Here is a 22522-nt window from a genome sequence, read left to right on the forward strand (position 1 = left end):
TTGGCTGTCAGTGGAGGAGTGGGGAATCAAACCCGGCTTGCCAGATTAGAAGCCGCCGCTCTTAACCATGACACCGAAGCAGAGGAAGCTCAGGCACTGGGTAGCTTTTCCCCCAGGGAGAGTGGTTCAATTTGGCCTCCCGGCCTCCTGCTAACACAGATTGGCTCCGTCCTCAGGAATTTCACCGACGTAGCATTCGCCGTCTTCCTTTTAAGGGCCTTGATAAAGCCCTCATGGAGAAGGTAATTAGAAGTAGACCCTTGACATTGACGCTGCACGTACATCTCCATTTACTTTGCATGGGAGGCTGCAGAAGGATTCCAAGCACTTTAATGGACACAGGGAAGGAAAAAGAGCTGGGGGAGAGTTCTTCTTAAACTGCTGCAGGTAATTGTCCCCTGGGATCATGCCATGAAGCAATCCCCTGTTCCCCTGAGACGCCCGTGAGATGAAGCTGTCTTTGGAATATTATGCTCCTCTTCCTGGCACAATCGTAGCCCGCATCAGTATTTCTTTTTCTAATGCACTTGTTCCTCCCGTGAACAATGGTGGTCACAGCTTTCTTCTGAGCACGTGGTCATAGATAACCACTTGCAGGTAGAGGTCTGTTTCGATGGGAGTCCGCGTCGTGTTGTCCCCTGGGAAAACCTAAGGGGAGAATAGGAGATCGCCAAACAGTGAGCGCGGACAGGAGGAGGGAGGGAGGGAGGGAAAAGAAAAACACCCTTCCACCTTGGCCGCTCTGACCAATATGGCACAAGGCCAAGAGTCCTTGCACTGATTCTGGGCCATACAAACAGTTGCCAGTTCTACTCTGCCGGTTGGGGGTGTCCCACTTTCTGGATGCACCCCACCCCCTGAACTCTCACCCCAACTCACCCAAACCTAGGAGAATATCACAACATGCTGATGTTGATATGCCAGGGTTGTTGGTATGTGTGTGTGTGGGGGGAGGTGATGTTGCGTTGAGGGCAGAACTCTATGGTTTGAAGCAACTTCTACCATAGAGCTTTCCCCAAAAGCCAGAGCGTCGCCACCTGGCATCTTCAGCGTGCTGACGTTCACTTCGGGGTGATGTCAGCATGTCGTGGCGCTCCTCCCCACTCCCAGAATGCCATCCCCGGCCAGAAGCCTCGAATGACCCAGCAATTGTAGCCGCATAATGAATTTTATAACATGCTTATTTCAATGACATCCACTTAGACTGCCTGCTCGCATCAGATCACTCCTATCCTTCCAGGAGCTCAGGTACTGCCCCGGGTTATCCTCACAGTCTCCCTGTGAGTAGGTGAAGCAGCGGGTGAGGGGCTTGGATCCTGTCCCCTGCACTGTTTTCCTTTGTGGAGGTGATCCTCCACCGCCAGGCGCTTCAATCCGGCTTGCCAGATTAGAAGTCCGCACTACGGTCGCACTCCGGCGTGGTTCGGCTGCTTCGGTGATCACCAAAGCCTGAGGTGTCCAGCGGCACGGCATGGCACAGAGGGGTGGTAGCAGTGCACCACTCAGTGCCCGCCACCGCCCCTCCCATCTGTGCTGCTGGCGCCTCAGGCTTCGGTGATCACCAAAGCGGCCCAACCGCGCCGGAGAACGTAACTCAAGTCTCCACTCCTAACCCAGCAGGAAACGAAGCGTTCTGCTCTGGTGTCATTAGATCTGTCCCTAGATCTGTCTCACCAGAGCTAGAAGAAGAAGAGTTGGTTCTTATATGCCGCTTTTCCCTACCCAAAGGAGGCTCAAAGCGGCTTACAATCTCCTTCCCTTTCCTCTCCCCACAACAGACACCCTGTGCGGTGGGTGAGGCTGAGAGAGCCCTGATATCGCTACTCGGTCAGAACAGTTTTATCAGAGCCATTGCGAGCCCAAGGTCACCCAGCTGGCTGCATGTGGGGGAGCGCAGAATCGAACCCGGCATGCCAGATTAGAAGTCCGCACTCCTAACCACTACACCAAGCTGCCTTAGCGCCCTCTTGGCATGGAGTAAATGTGAACTAGCGGCCGCAAACGCAGCAGGGTTGTCGTGGCAGAAAAGCCTACGCATTTTCTAGCAAAGTTTCCCTGCTGTGCAAGCAGGACAGTCCTCCTGCTGCTCACAAACCCAGTGGACTGCCTAGGTCCGCACTGGGTGGGGAAGGCCACGCTGCTGCTTCTGCAGCGCCAGCAGCCCGCCGACCGTCTTCAACGTGGCTCAAGGCACGCCGACGACGAACATGGCACCGTGATGCCGGCGCTGCTGAACGCACGGCCTCGGATGCCCAGAGCCCCGGCCTGTGTTCAATCGGGTTTTCTCGAGGGTTTCAAAGTATACATTTCACACGGCGAGCGGGTATCTGCTTATTTGTTGCAGATGTTCCGCAGCTGCAGGAAGTTAAAGCAGTGACCCACATTCAAGGCAACCGAATACATTTTTAGGTATGCGTTTTGAAATGCCTCGCAGACCGACGCACTCGTTTCAAAATGCATATAATTTGATATTTGGGACCGTTGCTATTCATATGCGACCATCTTTCGCGGGAAGCACTTCAAAGGAAGCCTTCCGCCAAGAGCTGCTCCGTGCAAAACCCAAACAAATTACTGCCCGGCTTATTCCGTGTTGGTTTCGAGAGGGACCAAAGCAAGGGCGTGTTTGCCTTGTTCCATCTACAGTCCAAGGACTTCAGGTTTAAAAGGGTTTTTTTTAAGGGAGCAATCAAGAACAGATGGAGCCTCTCCGACTGCTACAGAGAAACGGCGTTTGCGCGGGGACGGACCAGTCCCCCCTCTTTCTAGCTAGATGGCACATGTGTAATCGGCAAACGGTAGAAAAGAGCCAGAATCCAACGGCAACTTCAAGGCTCACAGAACGGGTCCCAGAACAAGTCCCTACTCACTGCTGCAGATGCAGCTGGGATGTGAGTCCATCTGACCCAGGAGAAAAGAGCCGAACCCAGCAGCAATTTAACATCTTGCAAAATTGGTGTCAGGGCAGGAGCTTTCGTGACGAGTTTTTGCGAATCACGGCTCATTTCAGATTCCTGAAGACGTGAGCCGTGATTCAAAAAAACCCTGCCACACTGTTCTTAAGACGCTACTGAATCCTTGCCCTTTCCGACGGCTACGGACAGACTTATATGGTTCACCCTCTTGGTCTGACCGATAAAATAGTGCGGCTCGTTGTCATTTGCATTTTAAGTCCGCATTCTATTGACGGGAGAATGGAACATCTTTTCCGCTGAGAGTTGGGCTGTGGTCTTTGCAGAGCTCACTGGTGTGTGTGTGGGGGGGGGAAGGGTTGGCGCGGTCACTTTCTCGTAGCCTACCCTCCCTCTCCTTGGACTCTTTGGGAGGATGCCATGGATGGAGGATGTAGAAGAAGAAGAAGAGTTGGTTCTTATATGCCACTTTTCCCTACCCGAAGGAGGCTCAAAGCGGCTTACAGTCGCCTTCCCTTTCCTCTCCCCACAACAGACAGCCTGTGAAGTGGGTGAGGCTGAGAGAGCCCTGATATCACTGCTCGGTCAGAACAGCTTACTCAGGGCTGTGACAAGCCCAAGGTCACCCAGCTGGCTACATGTGGGGGAGTGCAGAATCGAACCCGGCATGCCAGATTAGAAGTCCGAACTCCTAACCACTACACCAAACTGTACACCTCACCCTGTGCTCCCTATCTGTACACCGCCCGTGGCGCCGCGGGCGCCACGGACTAAATAAAACAGTAAGGGGTTCTGGGGCGGGATGTGTCCGGGATGAGGAAGGGTCCGGATTGGACCCTTCCTCATGACAGACAACCGGAGGGACCAAACGGCAGGCGCGAAGCGCCTGCCGATTGGTCCCTCCGATTCCCAGCCCCAGCAACTGCGAGCCGCGCTCAGCGCGGCTCGCAGTTGCTCCCGGCCTGACGTGGTGAGAGGCGCGAAGCGTCTCTCACCGCGTCAGGCCGGCCCCAAGGAAGCCCCCGCCGCAAACACAACACAAGACTCCAGCCGCCGAGAAGCTGCAGAAAAAAAAGAAACACCCCGGAGGAGCCTTTCGCCGCTAGCGCGACGAGAGGCAGCAGAAAAAAAAAACCCTGTAGGAGCTCCAAGCCGCCGCGCCGACGAGAGGCAGCAGAAAAAAATTAACCCTGTAGGAGCCTTTCGCAGCTCCACGCAGCAGAAAACAAAACCCTGAAGGAGCCTTTCCCAGCTCCAAGCAGCAGGAAAAAAAACCCCTGTAGGAGCTCCAAGCCGGCACGCCCACGAGAGCTAGCAGAAAAAAAAAACCCTGCAGGAGACTTTCACAGCTCCAAGCAGCAGAAAAAAAAAACCCTGTAGGAGCCTTTCACAGCTCCACGCAGCAGAAAAAAAAAGCACCTCCTGGTGTCCCCTGGGTCCTAGCGCCCATTGCATTCCTGGTTGCAATGGGCTTTCTTGCTAGTCTGCACCATAAAAGGTGCTTTCTTAGGGCAGGTTCTATGGAACTCTGAGAAAGTTCTATCCCAGTGACAGACTGGGCTGCACAAATTTGCCCCACTGTTATGGTCGTTTTTGGAAGCCTTGCTTTGGGTACCCCTCCCTTCTGACATTAGTCAGGTGGCAGTCCAGGAGAGGGCCTTCTTGGTCGTGGCACCAAAGCTCTGGAGCTCTCTTCCTGGGGAGGTCCATCTGTCCCCTTCTGTTGCCACCTTCCACCAGTGGATGAAGACTTTTTAAAATTTGGCATTCCCTACATGGTCCCTCCTTCCTAACCAATGCTTCATGTTTTGTATGCATTTGAACTACTTATATGGGTTTTAATTATGCTTTTAACTCTTTGAAAAGTTCTTTTAATGCAGGTTGTTTGGGAAAAGGGGCTTGTTTTATTTCATCCGGATCCAGCTCCACCTCCCTTGCAAGGGAGACAGTACCACCTCTTTGGTGTTAATGCAACCCAGCCTGTAATGATTCGGATATTGGTAGCCTGATCTGAGAGGCAGAGGAGTCTGCCGAAGTTTTATTACAGAAAACGTGGTCTGTAACGTTAAGGGAAAAACTTAGTGCATACATAAATGTCTCCGGAAAAGAGAGAAATGTATGCAGGAGGCTTTTATTCTGCAAAGGCAGCCTTTTATTAATAGTTGGATGGAAACGGGGGGGAATACATCAGAGGACGAACAAGGAGGATGCCTCTAACAGATCGGTTTTGTACAACAAATGGTTGACGGCGATTTCTCTGTTGGTTGGGCCTACTGCATTGTATTGGATCAATTGTTCTTGGAAAACACCCAGTAAATAATAACATAACAGGAGAACCAACTTGAACCTGTCCAGAGTCTCCACTGGAGACTGATTGCCATGAGCTCTGCCCCAGCAGAAGGCCTTAAGGACTCCCCAAAGGAGCAGGGACCAGGAGCTGGTCCACGGCTGCAGCTAAATTGTCCCCGTGGCAGTGGCAAAGAGCCACACAATGCTGTTCTTCAAAGCCCTCCCTGGCTCCAAGTTCCCAGCACCCCTCTTCTTCTCCTGCTGCTCCCAGAGGGAGAAGAGGGGGAGGAGATCTGGAGGGCAGATGTTGCACTACACTCCCCAGCGACCTGTTTGCCACTTTGTTCTTTTTCTCGTGCTCAGATAGCACTTTCTCAGTGGCACAAGGAGGTCCAGAAGGCACCGAGTGAAGCAGAACATCTTCCCACCTCTTCAGCTGCGTGTAACCTCTGCTATGTCCCAGGCATACTACCCTGCCCCTTGGTTTCGGTAGGGACTGTGACTTTGCTTGGCATGCAAAAGCTCCCAGGTTCAATCCCTGGTGTCTCCAAAGAGGATCAGGTTGGTAGATGTTGTGAAGGACCTCAACCTAAGACCCTGGAGAGCTGCTGCTGGTTTGAGTAGACAGGAGTGACTTTGATGGACCAATGGCCTGATGCAGTACAAGGCAGCTTCAAGCCTTCAGGTGTTCCCACCAGCTTGCTGGGGTCACCCTAATTCAGTTGTGATTTGACCTACATGACCTACAGTCATTCCCTTTCAGTCTCTGCAGCTGTACTTTACAAGAGATGGACAAGCTGTGTTGAGGAACATCTCATGATGTTTGGTCCTTAACTGTTCTGCAACCAGGGCATAACAAGTTGCAGGTCTTGTAATCCTACAGTGGGAAGCATCCATATGAATTTCAACAAATACACCAAAGGGACTTGAGGTAAATCAGTATTTATCCTCCTGGTTCCTTCACCACTTCCAGAAAGCTTTTGCTCTGTCACAAACCCCTCACCCACAGAAAAAGTCCCTCATAGTTCAACACAAAACCATCTCTTTCTGGTAGTATTTTTATATATATATCTTGGATAATTCCGTGGCGTGAGATGCCAGCGCATGGCCATCTTGAAACAATTTTCTCTTCAATTTAGACCAACTGAAAATAGCAAACTCTTTCTACATAAACACCGACAAACTGTATCTGGTCTGTGATACTGTATCATTTCCCCCCCAAATGTAGGCTTTATGCAGCGTCTCAATAAGATTTGGCTACCATTAAATAACTTTTTGATAATGCATTCTTATTCTGGTGTTTAGGGTCATCCCCTCCCCCCCAAAAAAAAATTCGTAAGAAGTAATCCCAGTAAGAAACTCCCCCTCCTCCTTCATTGTTTATTAGCTGTCCCATTCTGTTGGGTGTATTACACCAGCCTTTCTCAACTTTTTTTACCATTGAGAAATCCCTGAAACATTCTTCAGGTTCGAGAAGCCCCAGATGTGGAGCGATTGTGTAGAATAGGGTTGGGAAGCAGAGCTCTGGACATGCCCACCTGAGGCCCCTCCCCTTCCCGCTCCCTCCAGGCCCATCAGTGGCTATTGGAGGGGGGAGGGGGGTTGAGATAACCATATATGGCCATATCATCCAATTAATGTTTAACAATTTTTTTTTAAATTCATTAACTCCCACCCATTTGGGAAACCTTTCCAGGGCCATCAAGAAACCCCAGGTTTTCATGAAATACTAGTTGAGAAAGCCTGCCTTACATTATGTAATCCAGCTTGAGTCCCAATGAGATTGGTGGATATGCTGCTTTTCTCTACCCAAAGGAGTCTCAAAGTGGCTTACATTCGCCTTCCCTTTCCTCTCCCCATAGCAGACACCCTGTGAGGTGGGTGAGGCTGAGAGAGCCCTGATATCACTGCTCCATCAGAACAGCTTGATCAGTGCTGTGGCGAGCCCAAGGTCACCCAGCTGGTTGCATGTGGGGGATCTCAGAATTGAACCCGGCTTGCCACCACTACACCAAACTGGCTCTCAGTAAATAAATCATATAACCAGTCAGTAAATAAATTATATAATAGACTTGGGGCAGAGGTTGTCTAGGGCCGTCTGAATCTTAAATCTCCATCTCATTTAGCATTCAATCTCTCCCTCTCTCTTTGCCAAGAGATTTACCTCCAGTGATTTTCTGTCAAGGAGCAGAACTCGAGGAGCAATGAAAGAATTGTCCTTCCCTTGCCCTTTTTCTAAAACCACCCCCAAAAGGACTCTGGGCTTGTACCATTGCAATTTAGGGAACCCCGCCCAAAAACATGCAGGGCTTGGGTGAGATTCTTTAATACATGCAGACCCCTAAGAAAAGAAGCCTGGGGTCCTTCATTGAACAATTCCATGATTTACGCATTTTGGGGAAAAGCATCATCAAGGATCATGTAAGATTCCCTTCAATTGGGCTCAGTGATAGTCAATAATGGGCTGTATTTTAATATTACTAAATTCACTGTGACATTCTTGATAGTTTAAAACATCAAACCAGGGAATCTCCCCTTTTGCTCATGAAGTCAACTATAACAGAGGTCATCATTATCTCTAGGAGCCCCAGATCACAAAAGTGAAGTTTCTACCTTTGGATCCACATTGATGACCTTTCGGTCACTCTTGTTCTTGAAGAGCAAGCCACAGGTGTTTTCCGCAATCACTTGGTAATTTGGACTGGAATTCAAGCAGCAGAGGTTTCTGTCCCAGTTGTAGAAGCTGTGGAAACAAAGCAGGAGCAGTATAAATTACCGGGTTGTGAAGGGTGGGGTATACTGCCAGGCCTGGGAGGGAACCACACATTTTTCCGGGTGGATTTCCAATGGTGTGGTGGATCCAACTCTTCTTAGTAGCTGTCCTCCAATTTAAGTGGCTCATCTTCCAATGGAGGAGACACATAGGTTGGATGAAGACTCTTGTTAGGCTGGAGGGAGGACTCGAATTTGAGTCAAAAGGACAGGGGGGGGTATACGTATTTTAATTAATTAGAGCTTCCCTGGCCAGGGGCTCATGGAAAATGTAGTCCATGGACACCTGGGCCTATTCTGCACACAATAGAGAATGCACATTCAATGCACTTTTCCTGTTCTGGACCGTTTATGCACTGGAGGTTTCATGCTGGGCTGCAGGCTGGAGTTTTCATTGTGGCAGGTTGCCCCACCTCTTCCTGCATCCACACAGGGGAGCATTTGTCCCAGTGTGCCTCATCTGCCCCAGATTTGTGCTCTTGCGTGGGAGCTGGGGCAGTGAATTTCCCAGTGCATAAACGGTCCTGCACAGGAAAGCCCAGCTGCCAAAGCACATTGAAAGTGCATTATCCTATGTGTGCGGAATGGGCCCTGGAGAGCCACAGTTTAGTCACCCTGTACTTGATAGAGCTAGGTTTCGATCCTAAAATCCTCCCTAGATTGTCCTCTTTAAAGTTGTCCCCTCCCCCACCCCCATGATGGCCCTTTGGGAGGGATCTGCATGAGGAAATCTAAGCAGAAAACATTTCCGACAAAATTGTTCAGCCAAGTTCTGTGAGCAGCGGTCCCCAGGAATAGACCATCTAGATGACCCTCAAACAATCTGATTTCATGTTTTTCTCTATGTGCATTTCTTTGCCGGAATTCTTTCAAAGCACTACTTTGGAAGGGCAGAAAAAACCCAAATTGTGTCAGGATCAGCCCTCGGGATCCTGGCAGAATGGGTAAGGCAACTCTGCATGTAAGTCCGTTTTATCTTCCCACCACGGGGAAAAAGGGAAGCTGTGGATGGGCTGACAGGAAATTCCCAGCACCCTGATACAAGTACAGTCTCCAGGGCATTTTATTGGAAAGTAATTGTCAGCCATCACAAAACATGCTCATGTGGATCACCCCAATGACTGGAGGAAGTGTGCCATTTGAAAGCAAAGAGACAAAGAAAACCTCACTCAGGGCCTAGGGGTAGGGGGCAAGGAGGAGTGGGCCAGGCTCAGGAATTTCAGCTGCTAGAACTTAGTGGCCTGGAGAGGCCCAAGAGGGGAGATGCGCATGCTCAGGTTTCACATACAAACAAAACTAGCTGGCCCAGTGTTTGGTTGCAAGTGCTTAGTGTTGCACATCTGTCTCTCTTGGGCTGCTGTTTTGCAGCCTCTTTGTTCAGCCTAGCAAACAGACAAAGGGGCTCACCGATGATGCGCCAGAAAGGAAAACCACCATCAAGAAGAACAAAAATTTCCCATTGCTTATTCACCAATCATGATTCCCCCCCACCCCACAATCATTAAAATAAATTAGACTTGTGGGGAAAGAACTATTTATCAACCGAAGGATAATCTCTTACGTCACTTGCCAAGTTTCCTATCAGCGCGTGATGAACTGGAACAGTTATTCCAGCTTCCCAACCTGGATTGTGTGCTTGGGCACCCCAGGCAGGCACAAGGACAATTCTAGTGAGTCAGAATTAATTGGCATATAACCGGCCCATGGCTGATCTTGGGCTATCACCAGATGTTCAATGGGCACACAGTGTAAATTACCAGAAGGCATCTCTACTAGTGTAGCTGGATTAATGTTCTAATGGGGGTCTTTTGGGGAGGGGGTGAAGCAGAGTGGTAGAGCATCTGCTTGACAGGTGGAAGGTCCCAGGTTCAGTCCCTGGCATCTCCAGATAAAAAAGGATCACGTGACAGGTGATGTGAAAGATCTCTGCTGAAGATTCTGGGCAACATCACATGGTAAGGTAACTAAGTATTAAGTAACAATAAACAAGAAAAGGTGTGTATAGCTATAAAAAGAATATCACTGAACTTAATAACAACAGTCACAGTTGTTATTGGATGTTTTATTTTGGTAGAAGAATCATCCGGTGATTGGATGTTTTATTTTGGTAGAAGAATTTCAACATGCAATTGATTTTTTTTTTAATTTCTTATGCGTTATACACAAGACACAGAAAATCAATAGCATGTTGAGATTCTTCTATCAAAATAAACCATCTAGTAACAGAATACTATAAGATCCTGGGCAGAGAATATTGACTTGGATGGACCAAGGGTCTGATTCAATATAAGGCTTATTGATCAGCATAAGCTAATCAATTTCTCTCGTAGAGGTTAGCCTCTACTGGCGGTGCGAATACCGGGTAGAAGAGGTCCTATGTCCTTGCAGGAAAACACAGAAGATTGAAGCCAAAACTATTTTAGCAAAGTGTGATATCGATAAATATTCCAGGCAGTAGCCTGCAGATTACCAGAACAAGAATTCTGAAGGCAGGGCTAAAGCAAGCAACCTTTGGTTGGAAGCATGATTTGGTAGCAGAGCATTTGCTTGGCATCCAGAAAGTTCAACGCCTGGCTTCTTTGTTTAAGAGGACTAGATAGGAGTTCAACTCAAGGTTATGTTTCAAACCGGACTGCACCATCACATGCCTTCCGGTATCTTTATTATACACACATAATCACCTCCAAGTACATTGTTTTAGGGGCTACAGCACCAAAACGTAGCCCAAGGGTACACAGTTTCTTTTGGAACTGCCCATAGAGTTTTCCCAGTTGCAATGTATGGCTGTGAAAGTTGGACCATAAGGAAGGCTGAGCATCAAAGAATTGAGGCTTTTGAACTCTGGTGCTGGACAAGACTCTTGCGAGTCCCTTGGACTGCAAGGCGAACAAACCAGTCAGTCCTAAAGGAGATCAGCCCTTAGAAGGCTAGATCCTGAATATGAAACTTAAATACTTTGGCCACCTCATGAGAAGGAAGGACTCCCTGGAGAAGAGCCTCATGCTGGGAGCGATTGAGGGCAAAAGAAGAAGGGGACGACAGAGAATGAGGTGGCTGGATGGAGTCACTGAAGCATTCGGTGCAAACTTAAATGGACTCCGGGGAATGGCAGAGGACAGGAAGGCCTGGAGGATCATTGTCCATGGGGTTGCGATGAGTTGGACACAACTTCGCACCTAACAACAACAACACAGTTTTTATTTAAGCCAAACGCCAGCACCCATCTGTATACATAAATACTGTTCTGGTTGTCATGTCATGTTATGATTGTTCTCTGTTATATTGTTAGACTGTTCTATGTAACTAATCTATGACGTTTTAGGTAAACCGCCCAGAGACATATGGAAGGGCAGTATAAAAATCTAAACGAACAAACAAATATGTGTTCCTTGGATATCCTGCATATACTGTCCGCTATTTTGCCAAAATGCTGGATTTCTTCATGTCAATACAATTATAATCTTCCCTATAAAAACATGACTGATGCCCCACTTTGACTCTTGGAGGTGCCTCATTGGATTCTTTGGTGTACTTATGGTCTGTAAGCAAAATATGAGTAGACAGTGTGATGCGGTGGTGAAGAAGGCAAATGTAGTCTTCCTCCATGGAGGCATCACATCACAATCAGAAGACACTACAGTCCCACCGTATGCCGCATTGGTCAGACCTCCCCTGGGGTACTGAGTGCAGTTCTGGAGGCCTCACTTCAAACAGGACGTGGACAAAATTGAGAGGGTTCAGAGGAGAGCGACGAGAATGATCCGGGGCCAAGGGACCAAGCCCTAAGAGGGAAAGGCTGAATGACTTAGGAATGTTCAGGCTGGTGAAGAGAAGGTTGAGAGAGGATGGGATTGCTATCTTTAAGTATTTGAAAGGTGGTCACTTGGAGGAGGGCAGGGAAAGATTCCTGTTGGCAGCAGAGGAGAGGACCTGCAGTAATGGGTATAAACTACATGCAGAATGGTACTAGCTACATATCAGGAAGAGAAATTTCACAGGTGGAGTAGTTCAGCAGTGGGATCAGCTGCCTAAGGAAGTGGTGAGCTCCCCAATACTAGGAGTCTTTAAGCAGCGGCTGGACAGAGACTTCTCCTGGATGCTTGAGGCTGATCCTGCAGTGAGCAGGGAGCTGGACCAGATGGCCCTTCCCATTGTAGGATTCGATGATTCTTTGGTGCCTTGGCCAGCAATAATGCAGGCAATGGGCATGGCTCCATCTTTGAATTGGGAGCTGGGCTGAAGCAGGCCCATAGGAGACCAGCCTGCTTGGCATTCTTCCCTCCGATTTCCCAAACGGAACCCTGCCCATTGAGCACAACAGCAACCTTGACCATTTCCCTTAAAAATAAAAGCGGTGTTCCTCCTGCAGCTGACGGCTGGGCTCCTTTCAGGTGCTGCATGTTCCGCATGCCCGCCTGCCCTTTCAAAAGTATGAAGCATGTTATGAACCTTGTGGTAATCTATTAAAATAATAGTAAGGGAAACTCTGGTCGGCTCGTTTTCAAACCCTTTGGCATTCCTCGCTGCCTATTTGATAGCTTGTTTTTTTCTCTTCTTTCTCCCAGGGTGATTTAGAGCATTTAAAAGGCATCTCTAATTCTATGAAACAAAATTAGATTTAGGCGCATTGGAGTTACAATGATTCTTAGGTTGCAGTTGATGCTATGGTAAGAATTGTTACTCGTTCCAGAGAGGAAGTCAAAGAGCACCAAATGCAAAAACATATAGAGCAGAGATTCTCAGCCAGGGTTACTGGGGAACCCTGGGGTTACATGAGACCTCCCCAGAGGTTCTGTGGCCTTTCCCAGAAGTTCAGAAGGCTGCTGACAACATTAGACATCACTGGAGCCCACGTGCTCTACAGCAGGGGTAGTCAACCTGTGGTCCTCCACATGTTCATGAACTACAATTCCCATGAGCCCCTGCCAGCAAATGGACATCTGGAGGACCACAGGTTGACTACCCCTGCTCTACGGGCCTTGTCTCTTTCTCCACCATGGAGAAAGTTTATTGATTGGCTGGTTCCTGCATCTGTGCTGACTTCTCTGAAGGGACATGACACCACTTCTGGGGTTTCTCCAAGCCTGAAAAATATTTCAGGGGTTCCACCATGGTCAAAAGGTTGAAAAAGGCTGCAAGTCTTAGAATCCTAGAATCATAGAGTTGGAAGGGGCCATACAGGCCATCTAGTCCAACCCCCTGCTCAACGCAGGATTAGCCCAAAGCATCCTAAAGCTTCAAACTCACTGCGACGCAAGAAACCAAGGTATGAAGCTGACCTGTGTTGAATCCAGTCTTTGGAGTGATCTCTTGACAAAGCTCTCCCGTACCTGCGAGCTGAAGGCCGATGTTATATCAGTAGAGTTTATACGGCAACGTTGAGTTGGATGAATATTGAAATACTGGAAACTTGTAAGGATAAGTTACACATCATAGGAGGAAACAACCACTGATGAAAGGTCAGCATTGAAAACGGCAAAAATCTAGAGTCCGTTCTGGTTGCTTCATTAATGATGAAAATAGAGACAAGACACACACAAATTGTATAAATATATTGTACACTGATTTTGATAGCCTGGGATAGGTTCTCTCTCTTTTTCTGTTGAAGCACACACGAGAGACCCTGCACATTTTGACAGTGAATAGCGCATGTCAAAAGGGATGCAGCAGGTGCTTACTCTGGACTCATCTACTTACTCTCTATGTAAAGATACAGCATTGCTCAGGAGGGAATTTTTACATAGGGAGTAGGGCAGTAGTAAAATGAAATTGTTCAGGACGGCATTTTAATACAGGGAGCAGAGCTGTAGTTTGAATTGTACGTGGGAAACCTTCAGATGGCACCCCCTCGCTTTGTTGATTGCATGTCCCTTTTGCACTGTTTGCTAATGCTCATAATCCTGAGAGGCCTTGAATGAGCATGTACACAACTATGCTTCCCAACGATATTCTGCACAATCGCACCATTCCTGGGGTTTCTCAAAGCCTGGAGGGGTTTTTCAACCACATATGTATCTAGGAGGGTCATTATTTGCAAATGACCAAGCATCCAGATCTGTTCTCCTGGAGGAAATGGTTGCTTTGGAGGGTGGGCTGCATAGTGAGGTCCAAAATCCCCAAATCCCACCCATTCCTGGCTCCACGCCCAAAGTCTCCAGGTCTTTCCCAATCCAGAGCTGGCAATTTGACCTGCACCCGAGAGACCAAATCTTGATGTTGCTGGAGAAAGGGGGCAAAGGAGGTCTTTCTTTTCACGAGAACACAAGACATACCTTTCCTTCTGGACACATTAAAAAGACCGTCCCAAGAATGCCATGCTCTGGTCTGTCCAGTGTTGTTGTTTTTTTGTTTTAAGCAGAGTTTTTAGTGGAAAAAATGAGCTGTTCCCAATTTGTGCAGGAATGGATGACAACGCGGTGTGGAAACAAACAATGCATAACTACCATTGCTGAAACAGAGGGGGAAAAAAACCTTCCGGCAAACCTACTGACTCCAATCTATAAGTAGAATCCAAGAATCTCTTTATTGGACTGGAAAGAATTACGTGTTTGCTGCTCTGCTGGTACCAGCAGCTGTGCCTCTTCTTGTTTCATTGGTCTCATCCAGCCTCTGAGAAATGCACCACATAAGAGCAGGAAAAGTCCTGCTTTTCCTTTCCTTTGTCTTCAGATTTTGATGGACTTTTATCATCTCTCTTGGGTCCCTCTGTGACCTTCTGCACCAGCAGACCACGGCTGCTCAGGGGAGCACAGGGGTCAAGAAGAGCATAAAGCGCAAACGGCACCCACGTGCTCGTACATTCGGGGAAACCCACAGGCCTCCCCCTTGCAATGCTGGGCTCAGAGATTCGTGACAGTAGCCCTGCTTGCGAGCTAAGCTTTGAAAAAGAGCCCTTTGAACGAGTTCCTTAATGAGAGCTTTAACGGACGAGCTTCGTGGCGTTCCAAATTAGGACTGGGCGTTCAGAATATATTATGTGCGATCCAAGTCCTCCGCCGGAGAGCCTTTTAGCCGTGTAACTCGATAGCAGATAGTTCAACATCTGCAAACGAGGAGCGCGCTTGGTGCGGTGGTGGAAAGCACTGTCAAGTCACGGGCAGCGAAAGGCGAGCCCGTTGCATTTTGGAGGCCTGCCAAAGAGAGGCGGTTGGCCATTGCAAGCCTCTGCGCAGCGATCTTGGGCTGATTCTGCACCTACTTTGTTTATTCCGCTGTGGATCCTGCTGAATTCAGATCGATTTGAAATCGGGTCTTCCTCTATCTCCCCTCCCTCATTGAAACAGAAAAGTGTTCTGCACATGATTAGGGAAGCTCAGAACGAGGAGGGGGGGGGGCCAAGTGCAGCAGGAGCCTCTTTATTTTCTTGAACAAGAGGATTGGAGACAGCAGAGGAGGGGGGATAAATCCAAGAGGAAATTCTCTGCCAAGAGAAGTTAGGGCTTCCCCTTTAAGGGAAGCCTTGCAACCTGGGAACGAGGAAACCTTTGAACTGACACCCTGGCCAATCAGGGCTTTTCCTCAGCATTCGAGGCTCGAGGCAGCAAGTCAGTTGGGGAAAAGCAGAGATCTGCCCCTTTACTCATGCTGATTTTTCAGACATCAAGGGTTATATCCACTCCAGGATATCACAGGGGAAAGGTAGGGTCACTCCGGATCAATCATCCTTGTTGCAGAAGGAAATTTTAAATAGCCCAAAATCAAAATGCAAATTGAATTCAGTGTAGATGGCATGGATTGAATAAACCTGGGACTGGAATAAAAACTCCTTGCAGGTTCAGCCCTGGATTGCCCGAGTGGTTTAGTAGCCAAGTTCTAACGATCACCCCTGGTCCTGCTCAGCTTCTAAGATCTGATGAGATTGGGCCAATCTGTGTGATGTGGGACAGGTGAGGTGTTTGGGGTCCCCCTAGGAGATCTTTCAGATGAGCACAGGGTGAAGACGCCACAGCTGGTAGGCCTGAAGTCGGCAGACCCGAGTTCAAATTCCAACTCAGCCATCATGTGATAAGAGGCTTTTCAGGGCTGTCGGGAGGAGAAACTGGACTAAATCCCAGGAAACTGCATGGGGATCCATAGAGGCAAGGAGAGATACAGATGCTATTTATTTACGCTGAGCATTTATATCCTGAGTGCTCAGCCAAGCTCGGTCTTTGAAGTGGCTTAGAGTTTAAAAAATGAAATTATATATGAACGCAAGGGAACGAGAGGATATTTCACGGCGTGTTGGCTTCAGGAGGCTCACCCCATGCGCCCCTCGGTGCCGTGGCCTGTGGCCCAGCATTCCTTCTGTTCGGGTGCCCCCCCCCCAGCCAGTCAGACCTCATCATCCGGGGGACAAACAGCTCCTTGCTTTCAACTCTCTGGTTTTCTCTCCCCGCCCACACAAAGGCATCCAGCTAAAACTGCTCCCTGTAGCTGACTGGGAATTCTGTCAAGCGCTAATTACAAACAATGACAGCTCGACAGCTTTTTTCACTTTGCGGTTCCACAAGTTTGTGATGTCAGTCATCCGGTTTGACTTCCCCTTCCCATCAGCGAAACTGCTGCCTTTCCACGAAGGGGTGGTGAAAGAACAGGGTGGCGACGGGGCTGAGAAATGCAGATCAGACCCACCAGGAGCTGGATTTGCCTCTGACTGCAGAGAATGGTTTCACAGGCACCTTTCCCCGAAGCAAATATTAAGGCTTAAATATTGCCTAGATCTCGTGTGGCTTTCCAATGACACCCAGTGCAATTCAGTTGGGTGGCTCCAGAACCTTCCATTAGGAGCTCCACAGTTCGGGCAGCCCACTTCAACCAGAAATGATAGAATAGAGAGCCATTCCTTTATGGTTATCCAACCTCAATAATGCTTAATATTGCCTGTCACAAGCAAAGTTTTAAGGCTGTTTCCGCAAGGCTGCCATTACCCCAATGCACTCGTTCCAATAAGCCTCGTCTACCATTTGTGGCGCAGGGTGGTAAGGCAGCAGAAATGCTGTCTGAAGCTCTGCCCATGAGGCTGGGAGTTCGATCCCAGCAGCCAGCTCAAGGTTGACTCAGCCTTCCATCTTTCAGAGGTCAGTGAAATGAGTACCCAGCTTGCTGGGGGGTAAACGGTAATGACTGGGGAAGGCACTGGCAAACCACCCCGTATTGAGTCTGCCATGAAAACGCTGGAGGGCGTCACCCCAAGGGTCAGACATGACTTGGTGCTTGCACAGGGGATACCTTTACCTTTACCTTACCATTTGCACTGTGGCTTTGGAAATCCTTCAATGAACATGCCTTCACTTGACATGCCATGTGCTCAGCCAAAAGACACACCATAGCGTGACAGATCGTTATCAGCCGAGTCACGTGTGGCGTCCTCCTTAACCCTCTTGCATCAACTTTCCATGGCTTCTAACCACCTTAGGGAATGACAATGCACATCGAAGGCCGGATCCAGCCCCGGCGCCGGGAAACCAAGGTTTCTGCAGACGCGCATATGCATACTGCCAGGGCTGCCTTGCCATGCAAATGGACGGGGATGATTAATGGCAACATCTCCTCGTTAAAATGATGGGAGGTGTCTAGTAGGAAGCTTACGGGAGATTGGCTTTGGGCCCTTCTTTTATTTAGCATCATAAGTGGCATGCTGGAGCAACCCTCAGATCAAAGAGTCCTGCACTGCTCCTGTCAGCATAGCTCGGCTTTGATCTCGCCCGCTCTCCCCACTGCATCCCGATACCACCCCCCCCACTGCTCCGCCCTTACCGTTTTTGCCCTTCCCTCCAAACCCCAGATGGGACAGGAGGAGAGGAGCATAGATATGACCATATATGATCACGTTGACTCCCCCAATGGCCAATGATGGGCCCGGAGGGGGTGGGAAGGGGAGTGTGTCCACAGCTATGCTTCGCAACCGTATTCTGCATGGTTGCACCAATTCTGGGGTTTCTCAGAAGGGTTTTCTCAATGGTAAAACAGTTGAGAAAGGCTGCTCTAAAGCTCGTCCACAAGTCCCGCTTACTGCTCAGAGAGCATCAGGATAGGAGGCATGAATGCTATGCCGACTCATAGAATCATAGAATCATAGAGTTGGAAGGGGCCATACAGGCCATCTAGTCCAACCCCCTGCTCTACGCAGGATCAGCCCAAAGCATCCTAAAGCATCCAAGAAAAGTGTGTATCCAACCTTTGCTTGAAGACTGCCAGTGAGGGGGAGCTCACCACCTCCTTAGGCAGCCTATTCCACTGCTGAACTACTCTGACTGGGAAATTTTTTTCCCTGATATCTAGCCTATATCGTTGTACTTGAAGTTTAAACCCATTACTGCGTGTCCTCAGCTCTGCTGCCAACAGAAACAGCATCCTGCCCTCCTCCAAGTGACAACCTTTCAAATACTTAAAGTGGGCTATCATGTCCCCTCTCAACCTCCTTTTCTCCAGGCTGAACATTCCCAAGTCCCTCAACCTATCTTCATAGGGCTTGGTCCCTTGGCCCCAGATCATCCTCGTCGCTCTCCTCTGTACCCTTTCAATTTTATCTACGTCCTTCTTGAAGTGAGGTCTCCAGAACTGCACACAGTACTCCAGGTGTGGTCCGACCAGTGCCGTATACAATGGGACTACGACATCTTGTGTCTCATAATCTCTGTGACTCATAACTGGACCCCTCTCCCTGCCTTGGCAGAAATCCACTAGCCCTTGCCCTAAACAGACTTCTCTACAAATTGACCCTCATGGGTAGAAGAAGAAGAAGAGTTGGTTCTTATATGCCACTTCTTTCTACCTGAAGGAGCCTCAAAGCGGCTTACAGTCGCCTTCCCTTTCTTCTCCCCACAACAGGGTCTGCATTTCATTCTGCCATAAGTAGAGAGCGTGAATGCGCAAGCCCTCCAACGATGCCTGGAGAAAGCAGAGACATGGGCAAGTGAGCCAAGCCATGTGCGGCCACGGGAAGGATGACCCCCGTTGCGTGACCTTGCAGCCAGTTACCGTTCTGACTTGATAAAAAATGTTCCTTCCCCGGCCCCAAATCCACTGACTCATCCTGGTGAGTGTGAAGCGAGATCCAGCCATTGAGTCTCTCCAAGAGATGGTTTTACAGAGGAATACGAGCACCCAGGCCAAGCATCTTGCCTGCAGCTGTGCCCGTCCCCGATAGCTGGAGGAAAACAACAAACACAAACACAAGATTGTAGATAGCGGTATTTATTATTTTTCATAGTCCTGGAGATCAAGCCCAGACCAAAGGTGTGGGGGAAATAAGCCTTTGTGAAACTGAAGCTCCGAATTAAAAATAATCTAATGCCCACCAGAGGTTCTCTGCAGATGGGCACACATGCAGGAGAAATGTGATCACATCTGAGGCAGGCAGGCCCTGGGCGGATGGGGTGTTCCAGTGGGGGAGAAAAATGGGATGCCACAATTCTTTAAATGAAATCCATGTTCAGAAGGGGCCTGTTTGGAGGGAGGGTCTCTTTGTTAGATGGCTATGGGGGAACTGCTAGATGAATGGGGAACCGTAGCGTGGAGTGGGGCTGTGTAGAGTGGTCATTCCCAATGGGGGGCCATAGGGCTCCCTGGGTGGGGGAGCCTTGGCGCATTAGAAGGGGGCACAGACTGAAAAATGTGAATTGGAAAGCATGACGGGTTTATGGGGGGGGGGGACCTGAGTCACTGAACCAATGCAGTACCCTTTTTGCCACGTATAACGGCATTAATTGCTTGGAAGTGGGACCTTTGTCAAGGGAAAGAACAAGAAATCATGACATCCATTCCTTTGTGTGTGCTTGGGCGAACATTTAGGAAAAAACAACTACAAACGCATACGTTTTTTGCAGTGGAATGTTCTAGAAATCTGTCTCGCACATATCTATAAAAGAAGGTACGTTGAGTATGGCTGTGGCAGCCATTTTGTAGCTGCTTTTGCCTACTGCAGCAGCCATTTTATGGCATCCATTTTGTGGCTGGACCCACCAAGCTATACGGGGTATTCAAAAGTGCCATCAGGCTCAAAAAGGTTGGGGACTCCTATCTGCAGGCGGCACGAAGGCAGGTGGAAGTGAGAGGGATACTGTATGGAGTCAGTGACTCTCCAAGGTCATAGAATCATAGAATCCTAGAGTTGGAAGGGGCCACACAGGCCATCTAGTCCAACCCCCTGCTCAACGCAGGATCAGCCCTAACCATCCTAAAGGTCGTTCCCCAAAGAATTTGTTTTTTTGTTTATTTTTAAAGTCTGTTATAGTTCAGAAACTTTTGCCCAGCAACAGGGATGTCAATGGGACCTCGAATTATATCCTGGAATTATATCCAGATGACAGAGATCAATTCCCCTGGAGAAAATGGCTGCCTTGGAGGGTGGATTCCATAGCATTAGACTCCACTGAGGTCCCTTTCCACCCCAAATCCTACCCCTTCCTGGCTCCACCCCCCAAAACTCAAGGTATTTCCTAACCCAGAGCTGGGTGTAAACTGCACGGAGCTTTTATTCCAACCCCAGATCGATTCAGTCCCTGCCCTCTACACAGAATGCGATTTCTGTTTGGATTTTGGGCAATTTAAATTTTCCTTCTGCAGCAAGAACGAGTGACCGGAACTTTATTGTGCGATATCTTAGAGTGCTTTTAATGCTCAATATCTGGATTGGGAAAGAAAGCTCCGTGGTAGAGAACCTCTGATAGGCCACACCTTGTCATGTGACACGCTTGCCTTAAAGGAGAAGCCCCTAATTTCTCTCAACTTCTGTCGGTCCTGGATTTTTCCTCCCTCCTCTGCCTTTTTCGATCCTCTCCCCCTCCCCTCCAAGAAAAGAAAGAGGCTCCCTGCCTGGCTCCTCTCCCCCCACCCTTCAAGAAAAGAAAGAAAGAGGCTTGGCTCCCCCCCTCCTTCTGAACTACCCTAACCACGTGTAGAAGACTTTCCTGTTTCAACGGGTGGGGGGAGAGGAAGAACCGAGTTCAAAGCGATCTGAATTCAACAGGAATAAAGAAAGTAAGTGCAGACTCTGGCCTGGCGACACTACCCAATGATGGGCTGTGATGTGAAAAGTCAACTGTATAACCTACGTTGCAGATTTCTGGCTTAGCCACACCTGAGTAATAAATACACCTGTCTCCTACCGGTGTGATAAGGCCTGCCTGCGACAACCACGCCTGCATCTATTTGCTGTAGCTCCCTAGATATGGAATCCCAATCCCTGACTGTTTCATTCCTTCTAAAGCTCGCTACCGGGACAGCATACAGAGAGATCGCGTTGACGCTTAACAGCAGCCATTAAAAACAGGCGAGAAAACGGAACTTTGCGAAATGGCAGAAAGGGTGGGCAAAAGACCGTGAATGAAGACCGTGATGGGGTCAGGGGGGGATGTCTGAGTGAATATTTCATCACTGGGGATATTTCATCACTGTGAGCTTGTTCTGCTGCTCTAGGAGGCAGGGCTTGCAAAACCCCTGCTGTCCACTTGCTCATCGATCCAAACGTGCATTTCCGGCGAGCTGCCTCCAAATCTTGACTAAAAGTGACATCTTGAAACAAATCGGGAGGTTGGTTTCATAGAATCACAGAATCATAGAGTTGGAAGGGGCCACGCAGGCCATCTAGTCCAACCCCCTGCTCAACGCAGGATCAGCCCAGAGCATCCTAAAGCATCCAAGAAAAGTGTGCATCCAACCTTTGCTTGAAGACTGCCAGTGAGGGGGAGTTTGGGGGAAGAAGAAGAAGGTTGGTTCTTTATACTACCCGAAGGAGTCCAAAAGCGGCTTGCAAACACCTTTCCCTTCCTCTCCCTACAACAGACACCCTGCGAGGTAGGTGGGACTCGAGAGTGCTCCGAGGGAACTGCTCTGTGAGAACAGCACTATCAGGACTGTGACTAGCCACCCAGCTGACTGCATGTGGAGGGGTGGGGTGGGGTATCAAACCCAGTTCTCCCGCCGAGAGTCCACCATGCTTTAAGCTCTACGCCAGCTCTCGCAACACCAAGGAAAAAACTAGCTGTGCCAGAGCGCTCCACCCAAAGTGGAATTTCAAGATAAATATTGAAGAGGAAAAAAGAGTCCCCATTGTTCTCCGAAGTCGGATGATCTGCACATCCCCCGATCCTGGAAACCGGGGTTCACTCGGGTGACATGATGCAAGCCAAGATACTCTTGTACACGTTCCGATTTCTTCCCAGCACACAACGGTTCATTGCGGGCCCGCCGTGATCTGGATTGGCCAGCCGCCAACTGGGGCTTGCCCTTCATTTTAAGGCGGCGCCTCTCCCGGCTGCCTGCCATGTCTCCGATTGCTCCATCCCAATAGCCTGTGTTACAATCAGGAGGGAGGGACTCGCTCAGCACAGAGACTTTCTGGTGGAGGATTTAATCCGAATCAGTGAAAGGCACCTGTAAGTCTCAGAAGGCCGAGTCTTCAAATTAAAGGCGTGGGTGTGCCGCGTGAGACGTACTCAGAGCCTCATCCCGAACACGTTCATTCAAAAGTACGTCCTGCTGTGGTTGTGCTGCACAGTTCTCCAGTACTTGCTACAGTTCTAAATTACATAGTGGCATAAATTCGTACTCAGTTGACAGAGAATATT

The 22522-nt window shown here is 49.0% G+C and overlaps 1 protein-coding gene across 1 annotated transcript in view; it reads right to left on the minus strand.

The window, feature by feature from the left end:
- Positions 1 to 313: 313 nt before the first annotated feature.
- The window catches only part of CFAP299 (cilia and flagella associated protein 299), a 223368-nt gene continuing 201159 nt past the window's right edge, over positions 314 to 22522 (minus strand). The window contains exons 5-6 of the mRNA XM_077301079.1: positions 7812 to 7941; positions 314 to 648 (exon numbers count right to left, since the gene is read on the minus strand). Of these exons, the coding sequence (XP_077157194.1) occupies positions 553 to 648; positions 7812 to 7941 (226 nt within the window). The 3' untranslated portion in view covers positions 314 to 552. The remainder of the gene's footprint in view (positions 649 to 7811; positions 7942 to 22522) is intronic.

The sequence above is a fragment of the Paroedura picta genome, chromosome 10, assembly GCF_049243985.1.
Source record: "Paroedura picta isolate Pp20150507F chromosome 10, Ppicta_v3.0, whole genome shotgun sequence".
Lineage (NCBI taxonomy): Eukaryota > Metazoa > Chordata > Lepidosauria > Squamata > Gekkonidae > Paroedura > Paroedura picta.